This window comes from Staurois parvus, unplaced genomic scaffold, assembly GCF_062004578.1.
Source record: "Staurois parvus isolate SC_StPar_1 unplaced genomic scaffold, SC_StPar_1.0 ptg000025l, whole genome shotgun sequence".
In the NCBI taxonomy this organism is placed as follows: domain Eukaryota; kingdom Metazoa; phylum Chordata; class Amphibia; order Anura; family Ranidae; genus Staurois; species Staurois parvus.
In genome coordinates, this window is record NW_028317821.1 from 5878185 (window position 1) to 5903354 (window position 25170).

Consider the following 25170-nt stretch of genomic DNA (forward strand, 5'->3'; position numbering starts at 1 on the left):
CCAGTTGAAGCTGACTAATGCAGGAATTAGGTGGCCTCCTAAGTGACCATCAAAAGCCTTTTAAGGAAGCCTGAATTGTCTTGCTTAATCTGTTTAATACTTCATTTTATTGATGGTGAAAGAAAAACCTGTATTGAGAAATTAATATTTCCAAGACTGACTAAGGAATAAGATATCGCTTTTAAACGGATTTAGTAGCCCTTTAACCTTGCACTATACTATGTGGCTGATTTAACAAAGGCAAATAGGCTGTTCACTTTGCAAGGGAATTTTCCCTTCACTTAGTGGGTGCAGTTATAAATTTACTTTGCAAACAATTCCTAATCACTAAAAAGAAACTACTTTTGCTTGCACATAGTTAATTAACCACTACATAAACGGCCGGATGGGAGCAGTGCCGAAGCGGGTGGGCGTTTATAAACGGCCCCCGCATTCACTACCTGCACGTGCTCCCTGGGATTGCGCGGCACCGCGATCCAGTGCCCACTGTGTCTGGAGGACAAAATGGAACACCGATCGCTGGGTCCCGATTCATGTGATCCCTGATTGGCCAATCAGTGATCACATGAAAAGTAGTAAACAAGATGTCACTTGCTGACATCACTGCTTACTACTTGTGAAATCTGTGAATGATCACAGAGGTCACACGGTACAAGGCTATTCACAACAGCCTTCTACCATGTGACAAGTTGTGACCAATCACAGCTCTCACAGTATTTCTCAATGGCTGCAAGAATGCAGCCAGAGAGGAGAAATTATTGCTTTTACTTTATGGGTGTAAAAGCAATCAGTGTAAAAAAAAAAAAAAAAAAAAAAGAACAAAAATCATCACCCCCCCCCCCACAAGTAGTACAGTGTCACTATGGTGACGGTATGTTAAAAAAAAAATATAAAAAAAAAAAGTAAAAAATTTGAAGAATTATCATTTTTGGTTATAAACTAATTTGGGTTATTGTTCTTTTTTTTTACTAAAAAGCTGAATACATTTTGGCCAATATTTATAAAGAATTATTTATTTGCAAATTTTATAAGAAAAACACTTTTTTCAAAATGTTTGGACTTTTTCGTTTATATAGCAAAAAAAAAAAAAAATCCCAGTGGTGAATAAATACCACCAAAATAAAGTTTTATCGGTCTCAAAAAAATGCTAAAAAATTCATATGGGTACAGTGTTGCGTGACCGTGCAATTGTCTAAGTGTGATGGCACTGAAAGCTGAAAATTGGCCTGGACAGGAAGGGGGTGAAAGTGTCCGGACTTGAAGTGGTAATGGAAGTCAGCACAGCTTCACCTCACTAAATGCAGGGATAATTCCCTTGAAAAGTGAACAAGACATTTGTCTTTAGTAAAACAGACCCCAATACATTTGGTGCAACATAACTAAAACTAAACACTTCTTTAGAATCCATTTGTACGGGTTTATTTTCACCAATTACATATTGTTGCATTGGATGCTAATAAGCATGCAGGGATCACAAGCCATGTGTTAATACTGAGCATTCGTGCATACTTAGCTAACAGCAGCATTATAAAATGATCCCCTAAGAAAATCAATGAGCCCTCACAGATTAGTAGTTACCAAAGTAGAACCAAACTAAACCATCCCACAAGCACTACAATAAATTATATCCCCTATATCAGTATGTGCAAAAAGCAGATAATGGAAAGGAAATGAGCAGGGGGAATTTCTGCATCTTTCCTTTAAGGTGAATACGAGCCTACGGCCCTAATCACATTAGGCAAATTGAAATCGCAGGCAGAATCATCGCGATTTGGCCCATTATTCCAAATTGCGATGCACATTTGGGTGCCATTATTCTTAATGACACCCATAATGCGGTGCGATTCTGCCGCGATTAAACGTGCATTTGAAAATTGCCCAAAGATTGCCACCCAAAAGCAGCTTCTTTCGGGCTATAAACATATGTAAATCTCGATGTTAAAAATCAGAAGTGGGAATATTTGTTCCCTCAACCTGATAAATGAACGCAGCCGAACATTTTACAAATATCAAAAAGTGCATAAAAATTCACCACTTCAATTGAATCAGGTTAGGACTGGGCCATTGAAAGCTAAAGGATGATACTTCTGGAATTCTTTCATCATTTTCTTTTTCTTCTTATCTGGAATAGTACAGTTCCTGTCCACCACTGCCTTTAATTGCTGGATTTCCCTTATTGTATACGAAAACCTTTCCCTTTCATATTCTTCAGGTGTCAAACGCTGACAGAATGTAAAGCCTGTCACAGGGCAATATAAACATATGAAGTGATAAAATTCAGTCATTTTCACACAAAACAAATATCTGTACATGCATTTTATTCTTGGCATACAAAACCCACATATGTCAGGTAAAGGCGAAATGCAGTTATTGGCTATATAGCAAAGGATTTTTCATTTTCTACAATAGATTGACATCTGGAACACACATTTCCAAGTTCAGCGATTTTGCTAAGTGTTACCAGGAACAGCTCATGGGACATAGAAACCAATCAAAATAATTGTTTAGTTTCCAAACCTGAACTGCAGAATTAACAGTAGGACACTGATTGGTTGCTATGGGCAACAAGAATATTTCTTAAATACACTTTTAAAAAATCAGGTATATAGTTCTCACTTATGTGCTGCTATATGACATCAGGACCCTCATGCTGAACATACGTAGTCTGCTGGTTAAACACCCAGGTGAAGCAAAAACAATAAATATATCAACCACATGCAATTTTTAAATTTTCCACACATTAAGGCTACGTTCAGACTAGCTTTGTCAGCAGGCAGCAGACAGGAGTTTGGGAAGCGTTTCTAACGTTTCTCAAACGCCTATGAAAATTCTGCACATGGCAGCACACAGTGCTGTTCACACTGATGCGTTAGAGTCGAGTCACGGCAAAACTGGTGCCTCATGTCGAGTCAGGAGGAGTTGAAGCCTCCCATTCAAGTCTATAGTGCGCTCCTCAAATGCTTGGCAGACGTTTGCGGTGCAGTTGCGAGGCGTTTTCGGAGAGTTAATACAATTTAACTTCATTATAGGCATTTGTGGTGCAGTTTTAACGATTAGCAAACGCTTATCACATGCCTCAAAACCGTGCATAGGGCGTTTGGGGAGGAATTGAGGAGCGTTAAAAACGCTTCTCAAACGCTATAGGGTCGATTGGCAAGAGTTAGAAATAAAGTCGAGTGTGAACGAGCCCTATATTCAGCATTTTTTTTGCTAGATTACTTCTATTGTAACACCCAAACATTATATATCTCCTGAAAGCAGAGACCCTGAGCAATAAAATAGAAGCTGTTGCAATTCTGTCACACAAAATGTGCATAGCGGTTTATTTATATTAATGGATTTTAGTACACACAAACAAAAAATACCTAATGATATGATGATTATATTGCATCGAATAAAAAAAAATACCATTTTAAGATTTAACAATGAATGTAATACCTGTGGAATGGAGACAAACTATTGTACCTAGAATTTGTCCAGAGGTGATGCTTTAAAAGCCATTACAGGTTATCAGTTTAGATTTAATTGCGAAGCCTACAATTATTGCTCTCACTCTGTCCTTTGCAGCAATACTTCACACGTGTGGTGCAATAGCTATTGCATGTATGCACAGAGGGACAGGTTGCTTTTTAAATTTTTATAAATTATATTCAAATTTGTTTTTTTTTTACACTTTTATACAATTAAACTTTATTGCCATCACAGGGATAATAAGCACTTGTGATAGCTTTGAGCAGAAGACAGATACTCTTTACCTGTCTCTAATAGACCCCTGATGTCTCCCCTACCCCAAAGCAGCTAAGCACTGATCACACTTGGTTAACTGCTTTCCTGACTTTAACAGCCAAGGAGTGACACAGCTCTGAAACCTGGAAGTGACAAAATCCTCATCACGTCTGGGTTCATTTGTCACAGAGTTTGGTACATGGATGTTCCTCCATCTCATTTGTGTGAAGCTGTCCCCGGCCTCCCCCGAGCAACTGCAGAGCCCAGGAGCCTCCACAGGTAGCCCTTCAGAGCCACTCTGATCACTGTTACAAAACAGTAAATTGCCTGCTGAAAAAAAAACAGTACCAAGATCATGGCTGCAGCCATGTTTTTACAATAACTTGCTGACAGGACTTTAATATATGTGCATAGGTCAGCAAGTGGTTAATTTTTTTTTTTTATTACTCAGCTTTGCATATTCAATCTAGGGACACTAGTTCTGCATGGTCATCTGGATCCAATCCATTCTGTAGACTTCTTAATTTTGTGCTTACAAGATCCAACAACTCCATGGGAGTCTGCAAAATGAAGTATTTTACCTTTATATGGATCAAAAGTACATTTACATCATCACTACTTTTATAATGCTTACTAATATTTCAATAATTACAGAGGAAAGGTAATTTAAAAATGTTTTATTTACCTGTAAAATCCTTTTCTTGGAGTACAGTATAGGACAGAGACTTTCCTTTAATCAAGACCATGGGTTATATGCTGCCACCATAAGAGGACGACACTGGAAAGTGAAATTTGTTAGGATAGCCCATATGACCCCTCCCTCTTCTAGCAATCCTTTTTTTTAGCAAGTGATAGGATGATACACCGAGACAGAGGGGAGGGTGTCTTGTACTGTACTCTTGGAAAAGAATTTTATATAAAAATCCTTATTTCTCAATCATACAGCACAGGACGCTGGCACTCAATCAATACCATGAGACATCCCCAAGCAATACAACTGGAGAATGGGCAACACGGCAAACAATACCAACAGATTCACAAGAGGAGAATCAGATTACCAAACACAAAGCGTGGCTTGAAGCACCTTCAGACCAGGTCTGGTGTAAGAGACTTTCCTAGCTTTAGTAGAATAGAAGTGACAGATGTCAGAGATTCCTTAGGACTTGGACCTCAACAGCCAAGCTGTCAAAGCCAGCAAATGTGAAGCAGTATTGTAGACTGAAGCTAGAGACAGCAGGTCAGGTCAGCCATGAAGAGCACAAGGAGTACATTTCAGGAGCCAGAGAAATCCTTAGTACCAAGCCCTCCTGGGCCAGTTTGGTGCCACCAGGATCACCAGATGCCCTCCATCCATAATCCTGTGAAACAGCCAAGGAAGTATCTGTAGCAGGGGAAAGGCGTATATTAGCAGGAACTGATCCCACCCGGTCATCACTATGAAGGCTCTTAAATCCCTGATCCTGGCCATGAACCCATCCACCTTGTTAAAGCAAGATGTCAACAGATAGGGGTCTGGCATCCCCCAACGATAATAGACGTTCACCTGCCAATCATTTACTTTGGTAATATGGACTGAAGACAAGGCTAGAATGTACCTTTTGGTGGTGGTCTGGCCTGGCCCATGTCCAAGATTAGGCCCAGGTAATTAAAGTAAAGTAGAGTCAGATCCAACACAGAAATCGACTGCAAGAGCTAAAGCTCGCATCAACAGGAGATTGTCCAGATAAGTGATAGCATATATTCCCTGAGAGCACAATAATTGGGGCGAGCATCTATGTGAGGATCTGGAAGTGCTGCTAACCCACCACAATTTAAAGCCAGAAACCTGCTCTCAGTAGAGAGGCTGTCCATCACCAAAGAAGGGTTACATGGTTTATCCAAACAGCTTTGTTTGCCAGTGTCCTCACCTGAAGGTGGCAGCAAATAAGCCACGATCTTGATCAACATAAGCCTGTGTCCTGTACGAATAAGAAAAGGTATTTAGATACTTGATACATACATAGTATTTAACTACAAGCAACCCATCATCTTCCATAAATATCAGCATAGTAGCCATCTTGTTAAAGGATAAGTTCACCTTTGGGAACATGTTACATCGGTTGTTAGGGTGAAACACGTAACCAATGCTCCCAATGCTGTGACCACTGCCCGATTCCCCCACCCCCCTCCCTGTGACAGCAGTAGGGGGAGAAGTTCCCCGTACAAGCTGTCACTTTTTGAATAGAGAACGGCTGTGCGGGGCTCCGCCCACACAGCCATGTCATTCCTTCACAGAGTTCTGTGAATGAACTACAAGTCCCAACAGATTTAGCGGCTGTCTGCTTGTAGTTCCCAATGAACTACCATGGTGCCGTGGTAGTTCATCTATTCTTCCTGTCAGTATATCTGCTTGCCCGTACATCCCATACAGGCAATCAGATATACCAACAGATCTGCAGGAGAACTGCATGGCACCAGCGATCTGTTGATTGCTGGAGCAATTCTTTACAGGCTTCTGCAACAAATAGATAATAAATGTACACTTTTTTATTTTAAAAAAATGTGCATTTATTATTTTGGGACAAAAGGTGAATTTATCCTTTAAACAGAAGGCATCTACATGTCTCACTTCCATCACAAATTCCAAAAATAGGCAGTTTATTTCTCATTTCAAGATACTTTGTAAAGCCATGAAAATTATTTATTTTTCCCCTTGACCAAACTGCATTCAGGACTGCTGTTTTACAGCACAGATATAGCCCTATGACTGAGCTTTTATTTGGTCTTTATTATATTTTGTTTTATCCAATGCAAATCCCAGCTGGTAAAAGTAGTAAAGAAGATCATCCCAAAATGTATTCCACAGAACACAGGCACTTACCTTAAAGAGTTCGCTGGATTTTTCTATTAAAAACAGGGCAAATTCTTCACTTTGTGCCTTTGATATTACAGTGTTCTGCACAATCACTTTAGTAAAGGTTTTCATCACTATAACCTTGTTATGAAACTGAAAAGTGAGAAAAGACATTACATTATTTTTTAAATCTAAAGTTTGTCTTTATTACTCTAAAGAGAACTCAAATAGCTTATAAATATAGGGCTGTAAATGATTTTTCCTGATTATGAGCTGCAGCAGCACCTGCAATTAATGTTATAAAACCCTTCATAGCAACCAAAAGCTACTTTATCCAATCCAACAAATGTGGATGGTTTAGATCTGATCAAATTGCATTCTGTGCATTTTCTATGATCCACACAAGAAGGCGATCGCTCCAGAAGTGGGAGCGGGTAACTGTCAAACCTACTCCCCAAAGGTGCCAATCCTTAACAGGGAGCGGGGGACAGAGCCTTAAAGTGGAACTTCCCTTTTTGGGTGAAGCGCCACTTTAAGGACAAATGTTTGGGGTATACCTCCTTTTCAAGGTCCAAGCAGTGCAAGTGCACTAATACGGCTACAATCACCTCAAGGCCAATGAGAGGCCACACTGTTCTGTTTTATTTTCAGAATAAACCAACTATTTAGCATTCGCTATTTGTACAGGCTCATCTTTGGCAGGGCTCTGAGGAAGAGGCAAATCCTTGAAACGCGTCAGCCTATTGGATGTCTACACTCCCTATTGCAGACTGTTACTCAGCGCGATGTTGACCCAGCTGTTCTTTTATGACGTGCCTTGACTTTGTCTGCTGAGTACAACACCTACTTTATTTCTTATTAAACATTTTTTATGGTAATGCACTACGCCTGTGCGCCCTCTGTTTGCTCTTTCCTCATCTTTGGCAGGGCTGGATTATCTGAATATTTCATAAAACTGAACAGAAATTGTAGACACAGTGCAAGATTATCAGCCAAATTTCTCAAATAAAGTTTGGAGTTGGGCCCCAAAACGCTGACCACAAATGCACCTTGTCTATAACTACAAAGATACACTGTGCTAATGATATCTGATTTGCAGCTCTTACCCCACTGCCAAATTATATCAAATTTTTACAATAGAAATTACCCTAATGCAACACCAAGGACATATCCTAGTTACCAATTAAAAATGCATAATTATCAGAGAGGCCTGTTACAAACCTGATAGATCTACTAATAGGAAAACCAGAATAAAGTGAACCTGTGCCAAAGCTATGCACACTAAAGTAATTGCATATTCTGAACAACCAGTAAAAGCATTTTAAAAAACAAGCCCTCATTCACCTCTGTAGCTATAGACATTGTGAATTTTTAAAGTGCAATGTTATGCCAAAATTGGAGTTTCATTCTTTCAAAACACGCCCCTGCCATTTCCCAAATAAAATATATTCTCTATATTTTTATTAGGGATGCACCGAAATTCCAGTGGCCGAAATGTTTTGGCTGAAAACACCCCTTTCGGCCAAAATGAAAAGAAAAAAAAGCACCGATACAGATGCCGAAAAAAACCCCGCCCCTTGCCGCTGGTCACCACTCGGTAATTCAGTCTTACCTGAGAAACCATTGATCCCAGCACTGGGCATAGAGATGGGTGAAGGAAAGATGGCCGCCGCACATCTCTATGCTCTTGGAGGACCAGAGCGATGTCACTTCTGGTTTTGGGCAATTTTTTATTTTTTTTTTAAAAGCACTAGATCAATGCTTTTTTGATCCAATGCATTACATTGTAGAGGAGATATGGGGGTCTTATTGACCCCCATATCTCCCCATAAAAAGAGGACCTGTCACTAATTATTGCTATCACAAGGGATGCATCCAGGCAGACCCATCATAACCCGCTTCAGTCCATCCTGAATACGGCTGCCAGACTCATTCACCTTTCCAACCGCTCCGTTTCCGCCACCCCCCTCTGCCAATCCCTCCACTGGCTTCCGATTGCGCAACGGATCAAATTCAAAATCCTAACGCTGACGTACAAAGCCGTCCACCATACTGCCCCAAACTACATCACTGACCTAATATCCAAGTACCGCCCAGCACGCACACTCCGCTCCTCACAAGACCTCCTTCTCTCTAGTTCCCTGGTCTCCTCCTCCCATGCCCGCCTCCAGGACTTCTCCAGGGTGTCACCCATCCTCTGGAACTCCCTGCCCCAATCCATCAGATTATCACATACTCTCCTCTCCTTTAGGCGCACCCTGAAAACCCACCTCTTCAGGGAAGCCTACCCCACCCCCTGCTAACTTGCCGACCTCCTCCACTCTTCCTACCACTCCATCCCCCACAGCTATCTCCTCCTGTGCCACCATCCCCTCCCTCCTAGATTGTAAGCTCGAAAGAGCAGGGCCCTCGATCCCCTCATGTTTTGCATTGTATTGGTATTGTTCTGTCACATGTTCTGTTCCCCTCTGTAATGTACAGCGCTGAGCGAACTATTGGCGCTTTATAAATACTGTATAATAATAATAATAATAACAGGTATGAATACACTCACCGAACAAATCTCAGGCTTTGTAGAAAAAAATTTTAAAACCGTTAGTCAAGAATACTGCTAGTTTCCTGCAAGACAACCGATTTTCTGAACAAGCTCAACAACATACAGCAATTACCATCTAATACACGTCTAGTGACTATGGATGTAGTATCCCTGTACAGTAATATCCCTCACAAGGATGGATTAGCTGCATGTCACAGATCCTTCTCATCCTCACCAAACCACAAATACACTGCTGAGGATGTTACACAGCTCATTGAATTCATACTTACACACAACTACTTTGCCTTCAATAAAGACATCTATCTTCAATGTATGGGTACTGCAATGGGAAGTAAAATGGGACCCCAATATACAAATTATTTATGGCTGACCTGGAGGAAAAATTCCTGAACAGCATGGAACAAAAACCATACAGATACTATCGCTATATTGATGATATTTTCATCATATGGACAGAAGGTGAATAACACCTAAAACATTTTTACTCAATGATCAACACTTTTCATCCATCAAACTAAAAATGGAATAGTCAAACACACACGTCAACTTCCTAGACACCACAGTATATATCAGGGATGATAAGCTTCACACCTCAATATACAGGAGACCCACTGACAGATGCAACTACCTCCACAGTTCTAGCTTCCACCCCCAACACACGAAATGTGCCATCATACACAGTCAGGCCATTAGATACCACCGAGTATGTTCTGACCCAAGAGACACAGATAAACATCTCAGGACACTAGTAGACTCCTTCCATAAGAAAGGTTACAAGGACAAAACTATCAACACCAGCATAAACACAGCCTTGAGAACCCGAAGGGAAAATCTACTTCAGTACAAAGAGAAAAAAAAACAAACAACCGTGTACCTCTAGTAACCACATACAACCCAGCACTAGAAGGAATAAGAAAAATAATCAAAGATTTACAACAACTTCCTTCTGATTATGATGTCACAAATAATGGAAGCACACCCTGCAATAAAAAACGCTTCAAACTGTGCAACCAAATCAATCCATCAAAAAGTGTCAGACACTCAAAAGGGATCTTCAATATCTGCGGATCATACAGCTGCACCTCCAGTAATGTTGTGTACCTTATCCAGTGCAGAAAGTGTAGCAAAGGATCTTATGTTGGTGAAACAGGACAGAAGTTGCAAACAAGGATGAATCTGCACAGACATACCATCAAGGAACATAAAGAAGATGACCTTTGCACACCTGTGGGACACCATTTCACACAACCGGACCACATTATGGAAGACCTCAATGTTTTAGTTCTTAAAGGAAATTTCAAATCCATTCAGGAAAGAAAAACTTTTGAACTAAGAATGATAATTCTATTTGACACAAGAGAGAACGGCCTTAATTTGGACATGGGATTCCTCACTCATTATCCAACATATTTATGACTCCCTCTGTGAGTGCTGTCCCCCCCCCCCAGTCTTTGCTTTTGCTTTGCTGTATCTTATCTCTGGGCTAACCTTAGGCTTGTGTTTCTTTCTGCCTTTTTTTTTTTTTCTCAATCCCCACATCTCCTCTAACATTCTGCTAAAACTTTGTAACAGCACTGCTTGGACCTTGAAGAAGGGGACATACCCCGAAAGCTTGTCCTCAAAATTGTATGTTAGTGCAAATAAAAAAAGTATCACGGACAGTATTGAATTGTTTTTGTGATAAGAATAAAAATAGTTTTCGTTTTTGGTTTCGGAATTCGGCCAAGTGCATTTTGAATTTTACGGTTTCGGCAGCAGAATTTCCATTTCGGTGCACCACTAATTACATTACGGTTACCGGATTGCTGTCACATTAAAAAAAAAAGAAGTGCTCATTTGAAATAAAATACATTTGTAAATAAGTTTGCAATGCTTTTTATCAAAATCATAACTTCAGTGTCATTTTAAAATAGGAGAAATTGTAGAATATATTTTATACTTTAATCTACAGCAGGGGTCTCTAAACTTTCTAAACAAAGGACTGGTTTACTGTCCTTCAAACTTTAGGGGGGCTGGACTGTGGCCGGTGGGAAAAGAAAATGCTCCATCATTGGTATCAGGGGAGGGAATAGTGCCCCACCGTTGGTGTCAACGGGAGGAATAGTGCCCCACCGTTGGTGTCAACGGGAGGAATAGTGCCCCACCGTTGGTGTCAACGGGAGGAATAGTGCCCCACCGTTGGTGTCAACGGGAGGAATAGTGCCCCACCGTTGGTGTCAACGGGAGGAATAGTGCCCCACCGTTGGTGTCAACGGGAGGAATAGTGCCCCACCGTTGGTGTCAACGGGAGGAATAGTGCCCCACCGTTGGTGTCTAGTACAGTTCAGTAGTAGTGGATGCCCACCCCCCCCTTCACCTATTGATAAACAGTCTTGTATTCAAGTCACAGAGGCAGAGCCGAAGGTCAAAGTTGGCAGTAAATCAGTCATGAAGACAATATTTTTTTAAGCATCCCAAGCATCCCTCTGGATGTAGTATAACAGCTTTAGATATAACCAAGCTGGAGTAATCAAAGGGTTAAAACATTTTTGTTTAAGAAAATGTAAAACATCTTAATGTGTTGGCACAGGTGCACTTTAGAAATATTAAATGTTCCAAGCTGTCAAATTATAGGTTCATGAATAACAATTGTTCAACAGTAAGAATGTTTTCAACAGCAGCCACAATAACCATGAACATCATATCATCAGTATCCTGCATTTGTTTTACATACCTGCTTCTGCAACCTGTAAGCATCAGATTCAGAGGCACTTGTCATAAATGTTATTAATCTGCGGAGCTCTTCTCTTGCTTGTGGCATTAGCAGCCTTAGATAAAGCTGGATAGCTTCCAAAGCATGGCTTCTTTTTCCTTGTTCTAGGGAAAAAAAAAAAAAAACCATATTAAAAAGTCTTATTAGCTAATATATTGGGTTATTTGGGTAGGGTACAGCTTGGTCCTGAAATGGTCTTCAACTATTATTCTACATCAATCCTTGGGCATTTTACAGAACAATATAACTTCATGTGGGAATCTACCAAACATACTGTTAAAATAAAGGGTTTAGAAGCACCAGAAAATTACACACGTTGACCTTCTCGTCCTGGTGATTTTATAATAATCCCTGGAAAGCACTTGAAACATTGCTCTAAAATATTTCCATCCCAATATTAAAATACTTTAAATTATAAAGGGTATATTTATATGTAGAAGATGCTGTGCATTGATCTAACCATTATTGACAAATTGCCATAAATGACTTTCACCTGGAAGATATGACTATCAACTGTAATGTGCCTCAATATCTGAAGGAAATTCCCATGCTCCCAATGGCATGGGTTTTTTTTTGTTTGTTTTTTTAAAACTGATGGTCATACATAAGAGCAGGTCAGAAGAGAGAATGGACGCATACTAGGAGGTACTCCCTGGACACAAACTATGAAATTGGGTTGAAAGATTGATCCAGAGATGGATGAAATTCCTCAGATCACCTTATTATTTCAGCAAAGGTATCTTCCAATTCCAAATGCTTGGAATGTCCATACCAAATACTTGAATTTTGTGGTTGCTTATCAAGCCTATTTGTTTCACGACAACTGTATATCACTGCCCGTAATGAAACTCATTTATAAATGAAATAAAAACAGTCAATTTTCAATGCAGTTTCTGCAACTTTGGATGTTAACACTTGCCCAATATCCCAATATCAGTGTAAAAGGAAACAAATAAATGAGACAGTATGTATATATATATATATATATATATATATACACACACATACATATACACACACACATATACATACATACACACACACTTGAATGTGTTTAAGGGTAATGTCAACCCAAGCCCGATGTTCCAACTGTAATGAGTTTGAGTCAGCCACTAGCTTCATGTATAACTTGTTGCAGTTCCTGCCTTTTACATCAACATGGAGCCTCACTCTTCCTACTGCACCTGGGTAGTCACATTACTATTTGTGTATTCTATGTGACTGCCACAGTTAAGTTCCCCAACTGGGCACTGTACATGCACAAAACAATCTCTGTTCATTGCTGTAATTGCTCCCCACCACAGAGGAAAGAAGAGAGAAGAGAAGAACACAGAAGGGAAGAAGAGAAGGAGAGAAGAGGAGAGAAAAGAGAAGAAGAGGAGAGAAGAAGAGGAGGAGAGAAGAGGAGAGAAAGGAGAAGAAGAGGAGAGAAAGGAGAAGAAGAGGAGGACAGAAGGAGAGAAAAGAGAAGAAGAAGAGGAGAGAAAATAAGAGAAGAGGAGGAGAGAAGAGGAGAGAAAAAAAGAGAAGAGGAGGAGAGAAGAGGAGGAGAGAAGAGGAGAGAAAAGAGAAGAGGAGGAGAGAAGAGGAGAGAAAAGAGAAGAGGAGGAAAGAAGAGAGAAGGAGAGAAAAGAGAAGAGGAGGAGAGAAGAGGAGAGAAAAGAGAAGAGGAGGAAAGAAGAGAGAAGGAGAGAAAAGAGAAGAGGAGAGAAGAAAAGAGAGGAGAGAAAAGAGAAGAAAAGGAGAGGAGAGAAGAGAAGAGAAGGAGAGAATGAGAGAGGAGAAGAGGAGAGAATGAGAGAAGAGAAGGGGAGAGAATGAGAGAAGAGAAGAGGAGAGAATGAGAGAAGAGAAGAGGAGAGAATGAGACAAGAGAAGAGGAGAGAAGAGAAGAGGAGAAGAGAGAAGAGAAGAGGAGAGAAGAGAAGAGGAGAAGAGAGAAGAGAAGAGGAGAAGAGAAGAGGAGAAGAGAAGAGGAGAAGAGAAGAGAAGAGAAAAGGAGAGAAGGAGAGAAGAGAAGGAGAGAAGAGAAGGAGAGAAGAGAAGGAGAGAAGAGAAGGAGAGAAGGAGAGAAGAAGAACCCAGCTGGGACATTTTCTTTGGAGATGTTGTGCTGTTCCCATAGGCTGAACAGAATAAATCTCTATGGAACATGGACAGGAATGTTTAAAGGATAAATGTGGTGCTATGAGATTTTAATGAGAAGTTCAAAACAGATACAAAATTGAAGGGGAACTAAAACCACAAGCATGCACTCAAACCCACTTGTGCACTGAAATACTAGTTTTGCATAGAGAGAACCTTTAAAGAAATAAAGTTTTAATCAATATCTACTTAGCTGGAAGGTAGCTTCCACAAAAATCCAACTGTAAGCCAATGGTTCTCACCCAAGAGTTCAACAACACCAGGGAGAATAATAGTCATTTGCCCTTCGATAAACGGATCTCTCTCTTGTGAATAATATTTTGCAATAACATCAAACAGCATCTTCTTATAAAGATCCAATTTTTCCTCTTTACTCTGTGGCAATTGTTGACTTAGCATCACAATCTGTTCATCTGGAAAATGCTCCAAGCAGTCCACTGCTGCAGCAAGCCATTTATCCAACCTGAAAAAAAAAACACAAAGTACAACAAAGGGTATGACATTCTCCAACTCTTAAACAGATCATCTTGTATTTATTAATCTCACTGACAGAATGGATGTTGTAGACAGGGAATAAATCAATGTTAAAATTCATATTCAATGCTTTTAAAGATGACAGATACTCAAAAACAAAATTACAATTTGTCACTTTATAGGGAACATTTAGAAAATGTTGGTTTCTCATCAGTACCCTTAACATAGGATTTTTTTTTTTATCCCCTGTAAAATAATTTTCTTGAAGTTAATGTAGACATTAGTCCCACCCCTGTGTTTATGATCATGCTTTTGACACTGTGCTACAAAATAAGGCATGCTGTGTAGAGGAGGAGTTATCCTGGACTGGCCCACAATTTTTCTCTTTGCCAGTGTCCCATCCTCCTGTAGGTGGCAGTATAACCCAACAGTGTCTGAATTCCTGTGTCCATTAATGGATTCCAAAAAGTTTTTGATAGGGAACACAAATATTCTATTTTTCCTTTCTTGCCCATTGAGAGATATAGGTATTCTATCATCAAAAGCCATCAAAACAGGTAGAATAAATTCTGCACACAGGGGAAAAAAAACCCACAACCCAATGTGATTAACAAGAAAACGGTGTCACGTCCACAAGAAGGAAGTCCGGAAGGAATCCAAATCAAAACAGGTCATAGTAAAAAGAACAGCTGGTCTAAGTGGGAAGGCTCTAAGCCTCAAGGAATGAAAACTCCATGTTTAGCAATTTTCCAGACAACTAACCTTGCTAATCAAGACTCACCAGAGGAACCCCTAAAATCAGCATGAATCCACAGCCTGCAAGGAGTATTTAGTGAATTCTGAGTCCACCAGAGAATTTAGGAAAGCAACCACGCTAAGTAAACACAACTGAAGAAGGTAGGATGCCTGGACACACCCCACAAGGCTAGGCAAGTTATGGAGCTCAGCTCCAGAGTGGTGGATTGGAAGAAACCAGACAGATAGAATTCAGAAAGCAGAAGCTCCAGAGGTATCCAGAAATAATAAATATACAATCCTGCCTATTACTGATCTTAAGGTAAGGGTCTAGGAATACAGAACAGCAAACATCCACCTGATTAAAGGCCGAACAAGGGAGTGTGCCCGAAGTACCTTCCTCCAGGTGTTTGCAAATATGTGTCACAGAACTCAAGGAAGTAAATGTGTAGGGATGTACACAAAGTTTATAGACTTCAAGATGGTTCAAATGTGGAAATGAATATAAGATTTTACGTTTTGACCATATACAGTATATGCTAAAAGGGATTTTCTGCCCCATCAAAGGATACCTTCAGCAGAGTGTTTTGTCCACTGATAGTGCAGTAAGACATGGGGTCTTCCTCAGGCTACCTTCACCTGCAAAGCAGGACCAAAAGGTGCACCTAAATGTCACCACCACCACCTCTACTCTACCCCCCCCCCCCCACACACACACACACCCACCCATAACAGAGGTTACCTCTATTGAGAACTGGTTACCAAAGAGATGTCCTTTAAGGGAACAGTGAAACTACGATGGAACTTCCAGTGCTAAAGCCAGATGGCCAATCCTGACAGATGACTGACAGATGCTCCTTGGAAGGAAGAGAATGCCTACCAGCATAACTACACCTGGGGCTACCTGGTTCATAGAGGCAGGCACATTAAGACTGCTCAGGGACTAGGCCTGCAACAGTGGAGAAGGGGTCTGATGTGGCCCAAAAAGAAAATGGGATAAAGGGAGACAGCTCTACAAAAAAGGATCCCCAACAACCAAATCTAAACACAGACAGAGAGAGGGGCTACACCTTGTCCAATGATGAGGAATCTGAAGGTGGGCATGCAGTGAATCTTTCCAGTGAGAGACAATGATGGTTACCCTTTCCTTCAGGCAACATATCACTTCCAGTGCTGAAAACTGAAGAGGCCACCTCTTATCAGACCTTTCAGGCTTAAAGCCCTTCAGGGAGATGATGTCCACTAGGATCTATGATGCCTATTCTCTTCATCAGAAGTTGTGAGAGTGTCCTACAATGGGGATGCTGGAAAGAGCGTTAGGCTGAGTACAGGAGTCAATGCTCTGGGAAATATTGTTGTGGAATGTTGGATTTAAATCCTTAAGCAGTAATAACTAGTCCCAGTTGACCTAGTAGGTTAGAGGGTCCCTTCAGAAAGGGCAACACTGAGGAAGAGAGTGGTAGCCTGGCAGGGGTCAAGAGCCAGAGGCCCAGCTAACACAAGGACAAGGGATCCAGGAGTGAAAGGAACCCAAGAGCTCCTACAGCTGCAGACAGCATGTTGTTCCAATATATGCAAGAGTGCAGCACCTCCAAAACAGTCTTATAAAAAGAGAAGACTGGCGCCTTAGACTCTGAGATGATCTATGCGACTGGTGGTTTGACCTGTTCTAAGGTCTCAGAAGATCCTTAATTGACCTATGCAGTTAACTACAAACAATTGGGCGAATCTGTCCAAAAAGTCTTGTGCGACTGCAGTTGAGGTCCCTGACAACAGGATGAAAAACTTGGTCACACCCGATGGAGCTGAGAGAGACTTTGATGAGGTAGACCCAATAATCATAGGGTCATTGGATTACAGATTACAGGCTTCAGTGCCCTCAGTTTACAGAGTAAAACTCCTTTTTATTAGTGCAAGCAGGGTAACCAGTTGCAGCGGGACTCTGCTCGGTGTCTAGACATAGACATGTTGCACTCGTGGTAGTAAAGTAACTTGGTTCATGGTAGAAGACAAAGCATCAGGTATTTACAAAAAACCCAAGCAGCTGGTGCTCAGCCCAACTGGCCTACACAATAAAGTGAGTCTTTAAAAACAGGGCAAGTGCTGAGGAAATGCCAACAGCTATGGACCTGGAAAATGCTCCATGAATAACTTTTACAAGTACTTGATGTCTGGAGAGCATTGCAAGGGTAGTCATTTCATTCCTGAAAGTTGTAAATCAAGGCTAACCTTGCAATATCCAGGCCAGCAGGGTTCAAATATGGCACTCCAAAACCGATCAGAATAACTACCATATAGAGAACAGCTCAAGGAGCAGTGTTAACAGGAAACCTTTATTGATGTAAAAATTGTGGCATGCGCAGTATAAAACATGTTGTCCTGGGCTGACCTTAGGATTTTTTTTTCTGTAGTTGTCAGTGTTCAAATCCTCCTGTAGGCAATCATATAACCCAACAGTATCTGAATTCCTGTGTCCCTCAATGAGCAAGAGATGGAAGCATCAAACAAATACATTTTTTGATGGGAATCTCAATTTAAAAAAATAAATAAAGCTAAAAGGGCAAGGGACAGTAACCTAGAGGAAGTCAGATTACCATAAAATTTCTGATTGCCACAAGTTTCTGTGCTTTGCCTTAAAGAAGAAGTGTGATTACAGTTCTTTAACCATTTTGGTCAAATATCTAATAATAAAAGTACATTAAGTAGAATTCCAGTTTAAACCCAACTAGCCTTAAAAATGCTCCCTCCCCGCATCTAGCGCCTATTGTGACAAACCTGTGTTAAAAAAAAAAAAAAAAAAAAAAGGAAGAAGAGGAAGAGGAAGAAGATCATGTGATCCGTCTCCCCTGTGTCAGCCAGCTCTGGCTGCAGGTCAGAAGAGGGAATACTGATAAAGGATGAGCTATGGGAGCCTATGGGTGATGTCACCGCTCCAGGCTTTACCAGCTATTGTCTAATGTTCTCTTATCTGCAACTGCCACTGGCTTGCACGGGGGATCACGTGTCCGGACTGAAATGCGCTGAAAAGAAGTATATACTGTACATCTTTTTTACACTGGTTAGTCAGCACAGGTGTTAGGAGGGGTGGGGACATTTTTAAGGCTAGTTATGTTTAAGACGAAGTTCTACTTTAAGACATGACATTTAATTACAACAAACATGCTTTATTTCATCCATAAGCAAAGCATGCTGACATGTATGTTAAACAAGAATAACTAGCAATGCAGTATTGGAGATAGGACAACTATAGGGTGTGTAATTCACAGTAATGTTCAGCAGTTGACTTCCGGGGCTGTGTCTGGATCACTGTCATTGTGCCTGTCATAAGGTATTTTCACTAAGTTTGCTAAATGTAGACATAATTAGAGGAACTGGCTAGACCCGTTTTCTACATCTAGAAAAATCAAGAAAAGTTGAGCTTTAGAAGAGGAAACTCATTTTCCTTTTTTATGGGTTATGTACAGTATTTCTTTATATTATTTATCCACGCTTTACCATTGCTTTTATTTATATTTCTAGCCCTTCTTTGGGTCGTTTGTGTATCTGCCCCACATTCATTAGGCATCAGAGCAAAAACAGGCTTTTTTTTTTTTTTTTAAAGTGGATCTCCAGGTTTCATTTAACTTTAACCGCCTCCCGCCCGCCATATAGTAATATGACGGACGCAAGGTGGTTCTCTCATTCTGGGAGGACATCATATGACGTCCTCCCATTCTAACCGCGCATGTGCGGCTCAGGGAGCGCGGCGATCGGCGGTGCGCTGTGTCCCTTGGACACAGCAGATCACCGATCCACGGAAAGAGCCAAGATGTCGGCTCGGTCATGTGATCAGCTGTGTCCAATCACAGCTGATCACATGTAAACAGGGAAATGTTATCAGCATTTCTCTCCCCACGAGCTGTCATGCTGACAGCTCGTGAGGAGAGGGGAGCCGGTAATCGGCATTCCTCGGAGGGGACATGTACACAGATCATAAGAGCACTGATTATCAGTGTGCCCTGATGATCTGTGTAGCCCCAGCAGTGCCACCTGTCAGTGTCCATCAGTGCCAGCTGTCAGTGCTCATCCATGCCACCTGCCAGTGCCCATCAGTGCCACATCAATGCCATATATCAGTGCCCATCTGAGCTTTCAGTGTCACCCATCAGTGCCAGTCAGTGCCGCCTATCAGTGCCATATATGAATGCTGCCTTTCAGTGCCCATCAGTGATGCCTGTCAATGCCCATCAGTGCCACCTACCAGTGCCTCCTCATCAGTGTCCATCACTGCAGCCTCATTAGCGCACATCAGTGAAGGAGAAAAATCACTAAGAAAAAAACTTTTTTTTTTTCAAAATTTTCTGTGGTTTTTGGTTTAGGAAAAGGTGATTAAATACCACCAAAATAAAGCTCTGTCCCAAAAAAATGATAAAAATTTCATATGGGTACAGTGTTGCATGACCGTGCAATTGTCATTCAAAGTGCGACACTGCTGAAAGCTGGAAATTGGCCTGGGCAGGAAGGGGGTATAAGTGCCCTGTAGGCTAGTGGTTAAACAGTTCTCTTGGACCAAGTTGGCCCAAAATGACTATTTACTTCACTTATGCTATGTTCACACTAGCTTTGTCAGCAGGCATCAGAAAGGCGTTTTGGAAGTGTTTTATGAACATTCTGCACATGGCAGCACACAGTGCTGTTTGTACTGAAGCGTTCGTGCCGCGGCAAAACTGATGCCGCATGTCAAGTCAGGAGGAGTTGAAGTCTTCCATTCAAATATATGGTGATGCTTCTCAAACGCCTGGCAGGCACTTGCGGAGCGTTAATACCAATAACTTCATTATAGGTGTTTGTGGTGCGGTTTTAACGCTTTGCAAACGCCTCAAAAACGCACATAGGGCGTTTGGGGAGCGTTAAAACGCTTCCAAATGCCTGTCAAACGCTATAGGGGCTTTTGGCGGGAGTTAGAAATAAAGTCAAGTGTGAACGTAGCCTAACAGTTACAATAGCTGGGAGTGCTGTATAAACTGTGTATAGCCTTCAGTTACATACAGTACACAGCACTGTGTTCCAGCCATGGGACAAGACCTTCTTGTAACAAACACACCCTCCCGGGACAAAACTGTGTTGGGCTGAGCACTATTCATCCATTCAGAGGAAGCTTTGTATTCTAGAATCCTCCTAGAATTAGCTGAGGCAGAGTTGGTGACATCAACCTGCCTCTTCACCTCAACAAATTAGAGGACTATTTGTATCCATTCACAGAAGCAGTGACACTCACCATACAAGGAAGCTGGTACACCGTGGCATTGACTTTTCTCCAGTTACAAAATGTATATAACAGTACTTACTTTGGAAGTTGAAGTGTCTGCATGATTTCCCGGTCTAAGAAAGTATTTGAAACAATATAATCTGTGAAATGCTTCTTGTAATCTGCTTTTGCTGGAGAATCTAAGATGTCTTCCAAAATGGGTATGTCAACAAGTTGTAAAAGTCGTACCATAACCTGCTGTTTCCACACGTTTTCAGTATCTTGATATAAATAAATGGATTGTTAGCAACATATTTTTAGCACCAAACAATGAATGACATTAAATAATTTTGAAACTGAACTTTAGTTCAAATAAAATGTTGCCTTTGTCCCAGCCATCAACAGGCATTGTCATTTTTAAATAAAGTCTGTTTGCATTAAACACCTTATTTAAAGGATAAACACACACACACACTTAGCTGCATTGTAAAAGGTCTGTCACCGCAAAGACACACAGAAGCCAATTGTTTCCTGTGTGTCCCATTCACACAGCAAAGCAATCTGGAGCTGTGCTGCAATAAAATGCAGTGCATCACACTGCTGTACAATGCCATGAATGAAGTGTACATTTAGTAAATTTCAAATAAAGTTTGCACACATACAAAAAAAAAAATAAACCCTCAAAAACTGAGCTGTCGGTGAAATACGCACCACACTGCCCCCTACTGCATCCAGGAACAGACAACTACCAGGGAGATAAATCGCTTCAGCAGCTGTCCATTCTTGTGTGAACCAGCCTTTAGACTCCATTATCTTATCACTGGCTCTCTGTGTCTCTCTATGCAATCCAGGCAGATAATGGCTAGAGGAAAAAAAGCTAGCTGGGTGCTGTACATAGCCTTTCTGAAAACCTTACAGCACCCGGCTTGGATCAGAGCTCTAAACCATGTTACAAACAGTTAACTGGCTCTTTCGTTTAACTATTAGTGTTTTATTTTCAAATTTTGATCACTTTTCAGAGGTGTGAAGGTCTTCATGGTGCTCACAAAGTTTTAACGGTTCACCTAGCACAGTATCCATTTGAATTAGCCTTTTAAGAGACGATATCCTCTTATATACTTGCAGCTTTGTGACTTCTGGTGATTGGGGATTTGTGCGGTTTGATCTTACAAATAATTATCAAAATGCCTTTAAGGGTGATCTCTGTCTGAGAGAGTGGGCATTCCCAGGCAGACTGCCCTAGATAATACCTACATGCATGATTAAAAAAAAAAAAATCCAATTAACGTGCCAAAGACATTACGATTGGGAAGCAAATAGCTAAATAATGCTGCATGCCTACCAGTCAAGGAACGAGGCAGGCTCTAATTTACTGTAGCTTCTAATCATGATGGGTGAAGCTCAGAGTAGTGAAATCTGAGTAAGCACAAATGTCACTACAGGAGATGAGCCTGCATGAATCTGCAAGCCTGAAGACAAGGCTGGGGTTCTGCATTAATTGATGTGAAATCACTAACTGCCTGGCTTTCATACGGAGTCACTGTCCATTAGCAAGTATGCAGATCAGTTCTGACTTCGCTTGTTGCATGCTTGTTCTGGATTAGTTACACAGAAAAGTAAGGAAATCCAAAAAAAAAAAAAAAGTCAGATAGAATAGATTTTAAAGCCCTTTAACGGATTATGATTATGTCCATATTTCTTTGCTCAGAGTGGTAAATTTTTTTTTGCATGGAAATATGTATTTTTTTATTGTAGGCCTGTAATTTTTAGGAATAACTCACTGAAATCTGTCCGAACAAGAGTCTAGTAAACATCCCGAGTATGTTAACATTTGAAACACAAAATCATAAATTATAATTTAATAATCATAAAAAATAATATAATAATAATAAATTTAATTCAATAATATAATCAAACCAAAAACACTGAAATTTGAAATATAGCGCCAAGTTCGCACATCACTGAGCTCAGTCACAGAATCGTTTTCAGTGTCTGATGACGAATTTCCCCACAAATCATTATCACTCAATTCTGCAAGTAGTTTTAATTTACTATCGCTGTTCTCTCACTGGTCTAAAACCGATTCTGACCTAAAAGGGACGCTTTTTGGACGCCATGGACATTTCTCAGTTTCCAGGCAGAAAGAACAGTAAAAATGCAGGCAGGGCACAGGACAAAGCACTTGGGACAAAATGTATGTGAAATGCTTTGATACAGTAATGTCTTACTATGTGATTTTAGTGAATGTCACTTTTTCTCATTTTCACATTTACTGCCGTTCCGTCCCCGCATGTCCTGGCGTCGCAGGGAACGGAACCCGGAAGACAGATGCCGGCATCCGCTGGAGGACATTGCCGGAGACGCTGCAGGAGGGACATCGCGGGAGCGCAGAACAAGGTAAGTGAAGAAGAGATCCTAGAGCAGCTGTAGCTCGGGGTTACCGCTTGTGGTACTGAAACTTTACCCCGAGCTACACTCGGTAATACCTCCAGGGAGGCTACAAGGGAATGTATAGTGGTTTTCTACATACATTTATTTTGGTCAGAACACACACACACACACTTTTTTTTTTCCACCTTTAATATAAAATATTGCTTATTATGTAGTCTTCTATACAGCCAGGCAGTGGGACTCTAGTCTTCTTTTAACATGTAAAACATTGTAATGCTCAGCTGAGTTTTCATACATACAGTACATGCCCAGACCTAATATAACAACAGGTTATAACATATTCCCCAGACATTGTCAACCACAATATATTTGTTACTCAACGTAAATTGTTACTAAACCTATGACCCTGCATTCGCTACATCTGTTCTCCCACAGTACACATTTATCACTGCCTGGTTCAGTACTCAAGCTTGTAGGTGGAGTTTTCATTCCCCTCTGACTGTCTTATGAGGCTGCATGACCCCTGACCCTCTTATCTGGACAGCGCTGATTGGCCCTGCACTGATGACAATAAAATCCCCCCCCCCTCCCGTGCAAAAAAAAAAACAAACAAAAAAAACACACACTCCCTAGCAATACACACCAAACTAGGCATGTGCAAGAGTGCTTCCTACAGCTCTGTGCTATCAGCAGATTGATTGGGGACTGTGGAAGAAGGGGAGGATCAGAGAAGACAGGATCAAACAGCCCCCCCACAATGCAGAGGTTTAACCCCTTAGGTTCCACAGTGAGTATAACAAGCATGCTTTACTGCATATACAGACTGATTTTACTGTTGTGGGTTTAGTAACACTTTAACCCCTTGCAGCATAAAGTTCATTACCTATGAGCCAAATTCCTTAGGGTCCATGCACTCCGGGCTTAAAAAACCCTGCTTCTACAGGAATTTAGCATTTTGCCTGTAGAATCAGTTCAATGTTCTCTTGTCTATCCATGCACATTAGGACATTTAAAGGCATATTTTAAGCTCAGCGTTTTTGAGAGGTATTTTCTGTCAAAAAAACAAACGCTTCTAAGACGCCTGTACAAAAATGCTCTTTATGAATGTTTTTTTTTCTCCCTAGGCAGCTGGCTGTTTTTTTAAAGCCCAATGTGCATTAGACCTGTTTCACCCCAATGCAGCTTGCTTTTGATCCATTTTTGCATTTCGTTTTGTGTTTTTACACTCACTTTTCTTCAGGGGTTTTCTTTTTTTTTTTTTTTTAAAAAAGGGGAAATGTTTTTGTTGCTGGGCAGAATAAAAACACAACGCGGCAAAAATGCATTACATGTGTTTCGGCAGCGCCTCCATTGAACTCTATTGTAGTAAAACCGCTGGTTTTTGCATTTTAACAATTCCCTGACCCTTTCCAAAAAAATGCAGCTGCAAAAAAGAGCATAGGATGTGAAAGTGTCCCATAGGTTACAACCATGTTAAATGGACTGTAGTGCTTTTCTGCAAAGAGCACTAAAAACGTATTGGTGTGAACCAGGCCTTATAGTTCCTACGTAAACGATCAATTGAGGCAGGCTGACAAAGTACCTCCACTCTTATAGCTGCGTCAATTTTACTTTTATAAACAAATTTTGCCATGTCTTACCTGTTTGTGACAGGACATTGGTTTGTTTAGGGAGTTCAGAGGTCATATGTGCATTAGGATGATCACAAATGCAGTGCAGCAGTATATTTAGCTTCTCATTTGCAGAGTCCAAAGCTGAAGGGTTACATATTGTTACAACACGATCAGACCTACAAAGACAAATAATAAAAAGAAAAAAAGCGGAAATTTACCCATAACAGCTTGATAAAAAAAATAATGTTCTTTAACATCCATACATAATTCTTTATGCTACCAAAATGAGTTTGTGCTGTAAATTGTCCCCAGCATTGCTCCGGTTAATTATGCTACCATGAGTGTGTTCTGTAAATTGTCCCCAGCATTGCCCCGGTTTCTTTTTGCTGTAGGCTGCCATTTTGTTGAATACCAGAGCAGTAACTTCCTTATAGGAAACTCTTGCCCTCTCCTTGGTCTCAAAAACGATATGTTGTTTTCTTTAATTAAAATGTGTGCATTTGCAGTCCTGATTGCTGGTCTTGGCTCAGTTAGTGATAAATGCTGACAAAAGCTTTACAGTGCTGAAGTTCAGAGGATGAAGGAGAAAGGACAGAATATCAGGGAGATAAGTGAAGACACTATCCTTGTAAGTTAAAGCGGAGCTCCACCCAAAAGGGGAAGTTCCGCTTTAACCCCTTGATGCTGACATAACACAAATACGCAGCCTCAGAGAAC

General features: G+C 40.8%; 1 protein-coding gene across 1 annotated transcript in view; it reads right to left on the reverse strand.

The window, feature by feature from the left end:
- Window positions 1-1360: 1360 nt before the first annotated feature.
- The window catches only part of DEPDC4 (DEP domain containing 4), a 37696-nt gene continuing 13886 nt past the window's right edge, over window positions 1361-25170 (reverse strand). The window contains exons 3-9 of the mRNA XM_089652734.1: window positions 24481-24629; window positions 20550-20730; window positions 14256-14476; window positions 11830-11972; window positions 6587-6712; window positions 4211-4286; window positions 1361-2242 (exon numbers count right to left, since the gene is read on the reverse strand). Of these exons, the coding sequence (XP_089508860.1) occupies window positions 2046-2242; window positions 4211-4286; window positions 6587-6712; window positions 11830-11972; window positions 14256-14476; window positions 20550-20730; window positions 24481-24629 (1093 nt within the window). The 3' untranslated portion in view covers window positions 1361-2045. The remainder of the gene's footprint in view (window positions 2243-4210; window positions 4287-6586; window positions 6713-11829; window positions 11973-14255; window positions 14477-20549; window positions 20731-24480; window positions 24630-25170) is intronic.